The sequence below is a fragment of the Nanorana parkeri genome, unplaced genomic scaffold, assembly GCF_000935625.1.
Source record: "Nanorana parkeri isolate BGI_ZX_2015 unplaced genomic scaffold, ASM93562v1 scaffold227, whole genome shotgun sequence".
NCBI lineage: Eukaryota > Metazoa > Chordata > Amphibia > Anura > Dicroglossidae > Nanorana > Nanorana parkeri.
In genome coordinates, this window is record NW_017306495.1 from 476,464 (window position 1) to 486,042 (window position 9,579).

The 9,579-nt window shown below is 41.9% G+C and overlaps 1 protein-coding gene across 1 annotated transcript in view; it reads left to right on the forward strand.

Moving 5' to 3' along the window:
* The window catches only part of LOC108786800 (ubiquitin carboxyl-terminal hydrolase CYLD-like), a 19,909-nt gene extending 11,196 nt beyond the window's left edge, over positions 1–8,713 (forward strand). Inside the window, exons 8-11 of the mRNA XM_018556174.1 lie at positions 1,055–1,163; positions 2,607–2,725; positions 4,175–4,367; positions 8,484–8,713. Coding sequence (XP_018411676.1) covers positions 1,055–1,163; positions 2,607–2,725; positions 4,175–4,367; positions 8,484–8,671 — 609 coding nt within the window. The 3' untranslated portion in view covers positions 8,672–8,713. The remainder of the gene's footprint in view (positions 1–1,054; positions 1,164–2,606; positions 2,726–4,174; positions 4,368–8,483) is intronic.
* Positions 8,714–9,579: the final 866 nt, after the last annotated feature.

The window sequence follows — 9,579 nt, forward strand, 5'->3', positions numbered from 1 at the left end:
CTTTTGTTGCCAGCGGTTTAGACATTAATGGCTGTGTGTTGAGTTATTTTGAGGGGACAGCAAATGTACACTGATATACAAGCTGTACACTCACTACTTTACATTGTAGCAAAGTGTCATTTTCTTCAGTGTCTTCACATGAAATGATATCATAAAATATTTACAAAGATGTGAGGGGTGTACTCACTGCTGTGAGATATTGTATGTATATATATATTGTATATATATGTGTATATATATATATATATATATATATATTTATACACTGTATATATATTTAAAACAAATAAATATATATACACACACACACAAAAGCATGAGTCATAGCGTATCAAATCCTTCATAATTAAATCCAATGGTTAATTTTCATCCTGTATAATTTTAATTCTGTATAATTTGGAGTTAATTATAAAGCATTTGATACGCTATAACTTGCGAAATTTGCATAGGTCAAATACCATCATTATATCTTGCGCTTTGTCTATATAAGAGTTCATGAACCATTAATTAACTTGTGTGATCCTGAATATGGTATATAGGGGTAATATTAGATTAATAATCATTAATAATCTTCTGTTGAATAGTCCAAATAGATTTTAATCATTAATTTATAAGTAATTGTTATAAATATGAAGGTATTGTCTTTTTATTTATTTTCCTCCCCTCCTTATAGACAAATAGAGCTGCCTGTTGACTCCAATACTAAAATGTATATGGTAACCTTTTAAATACACAGTAGTAATCCAGCGCTCCTCGTTATCTAAAGAGTTTTTGGGATATTTTTTTTCGCGTGCGTCCCTGTTGCACTTTCTGTCTGGTGAAACCATTTTTAGCAGAACAGGAAGTGAAAGGAAATCTCTTTTAACAGAGATATCAGTAAAAATCCGGCAGGGGTTCTAATCCTTCCCCACTCTATCCAAAACTGGCTTGACTTAAACTTGCACTGCTTAGTTCTACTTGCTGTCTGTAGTCACTTTGTAAGACCATTGCTTTACTACCAAAAAAATGCTGTCTGCAGCATGCAAGCACCTAATGTCTGTTTCTTTGCCTCTAGGTTCCATCCTGTCTTATCCTTCAGATGCCAAGATTTGGAAAAAAGTTTAAGATGTTTCCTTATATTTTTCCTTCCCTGGAACTGGATATCACTAATATGCTCTACACAAGTAATTATAAATTGGTATAACATTTATGCATATGTGATTAGAACTAGTGCAGGAATATAGAGAACTAGACATGTCAATTACCTTTTGCTCCGAATAGATATTCGTACGAATTTCGTTAAACTCGGACATTTGGATGCATCCGCATTTCCAAAGTCCAGCGCGTCTGAGTGTGAATGAACGTTTAACGAAAATTCGGATCCGTCCGAATGTCATTCAAAACGGAGCTAAATCAGACATGTGACTGTTCTCTGACCAATGAGTGCTATTATTATTATACAGGATTGATATGGCGCCAACAGTTTGCGCAGCGCTTTACAATATAAGGAAGACATTACAATTACAATACAATTCAAGACAAGATGGTAAGGAGGGGTTACAATCTAAAAGGGAGGGGGAGGTGATACAGGAGGAGGTAGCTGTGTGGGGATGAATTGTTTGAGAACATGATGGTTGAGTAGTTAGTTTGAGGGGGGATAGGCTTCCCTGAAGAGATGAATCTTAAGGGATCGCCTAAAGGCAATCAGAGTGGGGGATAGTCTATTTTTGGCTGTTAGGGGTTGCATTACAGGCACATAGTTTTGGAGTAGACAGAGTCGATGAGAGCAGTAGGAGAGCACACGGTGTCACAAATAAAATGACCTAAAAAAAACCAACTATAATAATTACGTTCATTTATAATTAAAGAACCCAATCCAAATAGATCCAAAACAAGAATGTGGGCGGATCTGAAATCCGAAAAACAAAAGGAATAAAAATCAGAATTGAACTGAATCTAAACAGATTTTTGGCGGGGTTACATGTTTATAGGGAACCCCTAACTGACAGATGATACATCAAGGCTGATAAGTTATTTTAACATTAACATTAGCTGAACATTAGCTGAAAGGTCACGGGTTATTTATCACAAACTGTGCAGGGAGGAGAGGTTTTAGGGCTAATGCTGGGCGAACACACAGCAATTTTCATCCCTTTTAATGCAAATCCGAACGAGCAAATCAAGGTAACCTACCTCCAACACTTTATATTATTTCACAGGATCCATAGGCATAGTCATTGGTAGATGGCTTTAATTTTTTGGTCCATTTTGCAGTTAAAAGCTGGTTGAAATGGCCTGGAAATTGCCAGCACTCACAATGATCTTATTGTACAATCACCTACATCTCCTTTATGGCTTGTTCACACCATGTCCAGACCAGAACAGTATTTCTCCGCACCTGAAATGCATACTAATGTGTTCCTATTGTATTTCTGAGCTCTGTTAACAGCAGTGCAGTCTGTTCCTCAGGCATATAAAATAGTTCCTATCTATGTGTTTCTACCATAAATATAACTGTATGTGTAGCTCTGTCATCTAATACACATCTTACAGGATTCTGTACTTAGTTATTGAATAGTTGGCTTACCCTATAAACAATACATCATATGTCCTTTTTTTCTGTACAGGAAGCCAGGTTTGTTGTCTCTGCCTAAGTCCTGCAGAGTATGAATGTGTTCAGTGCGTTGCAGATCCCCTCACTACAGATGGCCACATTCGCCAGTTCTGTCAATTTTGTGAAAGACAGGTGAGCAACCTCAAGCATCAGCGTATGCTGCAATGGCATCAGTTAAGCTATTTACTGCCAGTCAGGGGACACAAGGGACTTATGGAACTTGGGGGTCCATTTATGCTTCAAGGTGAGACGGTGTCAGGCAGCGAGCAAAAAGTACTGCACATTATAGGCATTTGTCAATTAAGCCTAATATCTGCTTGGACTCCTACCTTAGAGCGGACCTTTAACCCCTTTCACTAAAAATCATATCAGCCTTCATCTTTGCATGCAGATATGAAATCATCTTACATTCATTAGCTTAACAAATATACTGTTCTTTTACTTACAATTACTGTTTTTCCACTTCCTGGTCCTCTTTGGCATTAGTGATGTAATGTGCCCAAGCATTGCATCCTGGGAAGGTTACATCAGCAGATCATTACTGGGAAATCTCATCTGTAATCTCAGAAGATCTCAGGGAAAAGCATTTTCCTTTCCTGAGATGAGGTGCGTGGTCACATGTCCTAGTCACATGTGCCAGAGTTCCAGGAAGTAAAGGGGGACATATCAATCTGCCCTTAGTAAAAAATGGCCACTGTCAGAATAATGGGGAAGAAAAGAAAAATCAGGTGTGCAAAGGATAAAAAGCCGACAATTATCTACAAGTATGTGATTGTAGATTGTCATTACGAAACATTTCTAAAGGTGTCTTTGTTGTCATTTGAACAGTATGGGTAATGTTCCTCTTTAATTCTACCTTTTTGCCACCCCACATGGAACACAATCTTGGTCCAGGGCTGCTGTAAAGAAAAAATATAAAAAACAAGACATTTTTTACTAAATTATATCCATCATATCTGTACGAATGGAGACATGAAGCAAAAATGATATGTGGATAATTTTTAAATACTGTCTCATGTCTCCAGGTAGAGCTCCATGAGTCCATGAGACAGTACAGTATTATTGTACTTGGGTGTCACCTATATCTCTAAATGGGACTACAATATTAAAGGGGTTGTAAAGTCCCAGCATATCCTCTCCTGTTATAACATCACCATTGTAATAGGAATAGATACTAGAGTTAATTCTGATCATACAATCAAAGCTTAGTTAAAAAAATCCCTTTCATGTAGTGAGTGCTGCCTTCTGTCTGCCCATCACTTCCAACAACTTCCTGGATTTCCAGTGTGCTTTGCATCTCTTTCCCTGCTGCTTGATGTGATGCAATCTCCATATCTCAAAACTACATGTCCCATTATGCATTGCTTCCAGCAAGCAATGATAATGTTACTTTGTTCAGATGTGGAGTTGTAGTTCAGAAGGCAGGCTCTGTGATATCTGTGTCTCTGTGTCATCAGTTGATACATTAACAGAGTATTTCAACAAATGATCAGTGATAAAATATGTTTTCATTTCATATTTTGAGCATGCCTTGTCTGTAGGGTGGAGTCTAATATTTTGCTTCTGTTTAACCCACTGCAGGTTCATTCACACAAACAGATGAGTGACCACAGGCCTACTAGGCTGAAAATCCAGAGCGGAGCTTCAACTACACAACAAAAACTGGAGCTGTTGGCAGTTCTCTGCATCAAGACCAGTCACTTTGTGTCCTTTGTGAAATATGGACCGGGCAAAAACTCCTGGGTGTTCTTTGACAGCATGGCAGGAAAGATAGGTATGTGATACCCGTGTGGTTAAAGGGAAAGTCCACAGAGCCCATCTTTCCCACTTCCCCATGTACTCTGCTTAATCTAATACTATGTTCCCAAACTGGAACTCCATCCAAAATGTCTTATTTTTGCTGAGTGGGAAAGGCTTAGAAACCAGGTGGGGCCTTCTCCTTTAAATTTTACCCCCATCCCGTTTGCCTGAATACTTACTTTCAGCTCCACTGCTAAGATGTTTATTGTGTGGCATTGCCTGGCGCTGCACAGTCTTTGCTTAAAAAAGTCCTTACATCGTTCAGCTAGTACTGCATATGTGCCGTGCTTGGCCCATTCATTCCTTTGGCTCAAGATTATCATAAGTATGGGCCCAGCGAGGGCCATCCCTATAATGAGGTAGCCCGGGATGGTTGCCTCAAGCGTCATCTCATTGGGTCACATGGGAGAGGGGAGAAGGCGGAGGAGTGCCTGCCGCCCCCCTTTTACCAGAGCGTCCCGGGGTGCTAAGAGCTCCTAGGAACCTGGGACGCTCTGACCTGCATTCCTGTTAGCTGGTGGCAACCAGTGACATCATTGAGCTAGCTGGAACACCAGAGCTAGAGGTACCACTCCCCCACCCCCACCTTCTGGTAACGTGCACTGCCAGCGACCACCCCCCCAGCCCCCTCGGTATCGTGCCCCCCCACCTCGTATCATGCCCTGCCAGCACCAATGCCCCTCAGCTTTAGACGGCATAAAAAAGTCTAGGGATGTCCCCTGGGTCCTGCCATAAGTTATATATGGCACATGTGCATTAGGACCTGGCCAGCAGTCAGTCCTGAGTCCTGCCAAAGCATTTTGTTGGGGTGCGTTAATGCAAATGTGTTAACCTGCATTGCATTAGGAAACTCAACGCACCACAAAGGATAACAGATGGTGTATGGCCTTTTTTTTTTACAACATAGTGCACCACAACCCATGGTATATACATTGCAGTGTGTTGTGCATTGTGCTGTACTGTAAATTGAATTGTGGTGGTATTCACAGTGAATAGCACTGCAACACATAGCAGGTGTTTTGCTGTGCATTGCGGCAGCATGCGTTTTAGTGCGTGTTGCCACAATGCACATGTGAGAATGGGTCTGTATAATAAAGACGGAGGTGTCAGCTACATGATTTTGCAGATATATGTATAAACTGTTTGCTACGTAAAGCCATCCTACTCTAATCTATAGCAGTACCTGTTCTGGAACATACATAGCAGGGGTAGCCAAACTTTGACCCTCCAGCTCTTGTGAAACATCAAATCTTATGAGGCACCGCAAGACTCTGACAGCAACAGGTATGACCTCCAGAGGCAAAGGCATGGTAGAAGTTGTAGTTTCCTCACAGCTGGAGGACTGAAGTTTGGCTACCCCTGATATATATCAATATGTTAATTAAAGACAAACCGACTTGGAGGTCACCCCAGTCCTACCGAAAGATTCAGCAAAAGAGGACCAGTTTTACAGCAGCCCCAAACACTGCTTGAGATCCACAGTCATAAAGGGGTTAAAGGAGAACTATGGGGTCAGTGTTTTTCCCCATAGTTCTCCTTAGGGTAACAGGAGGACACAAACTAGCGTCCTCCCATTACCCTAAGCTCAGTATACCGCGAGCTATAGCTCGCGGTATACTGAGACGCCGCAGCCGGAGCGGATCCCGATGTAGATGACGGGATCCGCCCAGCTGCGTGAGTGACATCTGGCTCTGCCTATCTAGAGGCAGAGCCAGCTGTACCCGCCCCCTCCCCCGTCCGTTCCGCCAGTCAGCGCTGGCAGATCGGAGCGGGGAGAGGGGAATCCAGCCCTTCCCCCTGTCACGGCAGAGAGCCGTGACAGGATCGAGAGGCGAGCGAACCCGGTATGTGTTTGCTCACTTCCCGATCAATAGAGCCGACCTGTGACAGTCTCATTGTCACAGGTCGGCTAGAACTATGAGGTGAGGGAAAAGCACTCACCTCATAGTTCTCCTTTAAGTAAGGAACATGTCCTTACAGCAAGACTCTAAGGTGAGCAGGCACTGCTGCAATTGCACAATCAAAGATGTTTCAGCATACCTAATCCCCTGACCGGCAGAAATAACAAGGGAGTATAACCTTACCATTTATAAGGGATTAAAGCAGATCTGGGAAAACAAATGAAAAGTGTGTTACAATGCTTATCCTATCACGGTTAAACTGGATTAAAGCAGACAGCTAGGTGAAAAACACTGCAAGCTAAACACAAGGTGGTTTATTGTTCCGTGGAATTATCTTGTACAACTTTACCAGTTACAATGAGTTTGTCTTAGATGATAAAGGTCTGATCTGATGCCATTAGTTAAGATGAATAGCTAGAGACACACAGCGATCAGCCATATCATTATGACCACCAGCTTAATATTGAGTAGGTTACCCTTTTGCCTGACCCATCGAGGTATGGACTCCACTGGACATTTGCGAGGTGGGGCCTCCATGGATTGGACTTGTTTTTCCAGCACATTCCACAGATGATCGATTGGCTTGAGATCTGGAGAATTTGGAGGCCAAGTCAACACCTCAGGCTAATGTTGTGTTCCTCAAACCATTCTTGAACCATTTTTGCAGTGTAGCAGGGCGCATTATCCTACTAAAAGATCAGGGAATACCATTTCAATGAAGGGGTGCACTTGGTCAGCAATTTTTAGGTAGGTGGTACGTTTCAGAGTAACATCCACATGAATGGCAGGACCCAAGGTTTTCCAGCAGAACATTGCCCAAAGCATCACACTGCCTCTGCCGGCTTGCCTTCTTCCCATAGTGCATCCTGGTGCCATCTCTTCCCTAGGTAAGCAATACACACGCACCCTGCCATCCACATGAAGTAAAGGAAAACATGATTTATCAGACCAGGCCACCTTCTTCGAATGCTCCATGGTCCAGTTCTGATGCTGATGTGCCCAATGAGGCGCTTTTAGCTGTAGACATGGGTCAGCATGGGGACCCTGACTGGCCGCAGCCCCATTCGCAACAAACTGCGATGCTCTGTGTGTTCAGACACCTATCGGAACCAGTATTAACTTTTTCAAGAATTTGAGCTACAGTAGCTCTTCTATTGGATCGGACTACACGGGCCAGCCTTTGCTACCCACATGCATCAATGAGCCTTGCCCCCCCATGACCCTGTCGCCGGTTCACATATTCTCTTTCCTTGGACCACTTTTGATTGGTCCTGACCACTGCAGACCGGGAACAAGAGCTGCAGTTTTAGAGTTGCTCTGATCCAGTCATCTAACCATCACAATCTGGCCCTTGTCAAAATCGCTCAAATCCTTACACTTGCCCATTTTTTCTGCTTCCAACACATCAACTTCCGAGACAAAATTTTCACTTTCTACCTAATATATCCCACCCACCTCCAGGTGCCATTGTGACAAGATAATCAATTTGATCCAAAAACCCGCACTCCACAGGTCTAAGCAAGTAACTTCAATCTTTGTTGTAGACCAAGAAAAGAACATACACCGCAAAAAAGCTCCCTAAACCAAACAAACCCTCTTACCCATTTCACTGTACGGCTTATTCATAGAGGTCATCATAGAGATAATCAATGTTATTCACTTCACCTCTCAGTGGTCATAATGTTATGGCTGATCAGTGTATTTGTATCCTGGTTTATCATGGAAGTGTCTTTATTACCATGTGGCTATACTTTTTTCCTTAGGCACTATAAACATTTGATACCCTTAGTATGAGTTTTGCAATTTAAAGAGAATTAGACAACCAGGTTAGATATAGGGCGTATCAAAGTAATATAGTCCTCCATCCAGACTAAACAGCATGGATGGAGGAATCTCCGATGCCAGCTGTTGTGTTAAGGCAATTGTAGCATCAGGAGTTGCCTCAATACCCAAACCAAGACTACATCTGCTTGGATGCAGTCACTGTTAGATAACCCACTGTGCTCTGGGAATCATTTTCCATGCATTAAATGTTGACTTTAAACCAGATATTGTATACATATAGTTACAAAAACATTTAAAACTAATTTTATTTCCTTATAAAGTTTTCATTTGTTGGAATTTTCACTACATCCAAAATGTAACGGGAATGGAACCACTTTATTAATGCCGTTTTTTTTATAAAACAGGCAATGGAATTGGTGCAAATGTCCCCATGGTCCGAACCTGTCCACAACTTGGGGATTATCTGTCAATGTCGGAGGAGGAATTCAGTGCTTTAGACTTCACAAAGTTGGACACCCTTTCTAAGAGATTTTTCTCTGACAATTACATGTGCATCTACCAGAGCCCAGAAGGCTGCAGGCAAGGCGGCTGATGCTCCATCTTCAGCGATAAAGAATACTGTTTGGACAAACGTACAGCACGAATTCTAGTGAACGTCAGAGCTACAACAACATCCGAGGGGAATTTTCAGGTGCAGCATTGGAAGAGCTTTGCAGACAAAACCTGTAGCTGGACCAACACCAGTTTGGATTGCTGCAGAGTTGCCATTTAAAAAAAAATGACATTTCAGTTTTTTGTTGACTATGAAGAAAAAAAAGTTTGTGTTTTACAAAAGTATTTTGATGTACATTTATTTTTGTGTGTTTTGTTTTATTATTTCATGTTGTTGCTAAAAAAAATGGAGATCATTAAAAGCAGTGAAAGCTGAACTGCTCTTAATTTTTGTTTAACCCCTTCACGACCACGGACATACATAATACGTTATTGGCAGCACGGCCCTGTAAACAGATTAGCCGCCGGGACTCTCTTTACCTTTTGTAAAGCCGGCTTCTGGATTTACAATAGAAGAGATTCTGGCGGCTCAGCTGCCACCAAATCGCTTTTATGGGCCGGTAAAGTGCCTGCCAACCTCCTGCGGGCCCGGTAGCGGCATGTCAAGTGCCAGCGGGAAGCTGGGGAGGAGATCGGCGCAATCTGCACTTCAATTGTTAATTTAAAGTGGAATGGTAATACTAGGGTTTTTTTTTGGACCCCCAATATCACCTTAAAGAGGACCTGACACTGCCAAAATGCTATCACATGGTGAGCTTGTAAGCCCCCCTATGTGATGGCAATTAAAGTAAAGTAAAGGAAAAAAAACAATTTAAAAAAGTTATATAGAATATAATAAATGTAAAAATAATTAGAAAAATTTTTTTGAAGTCCCCCGCCCCCGCGAGCGCGAATGCATTCACACAAACACACGTCGGGTGCTCCTACCTATGAAACATCGATCCCGCT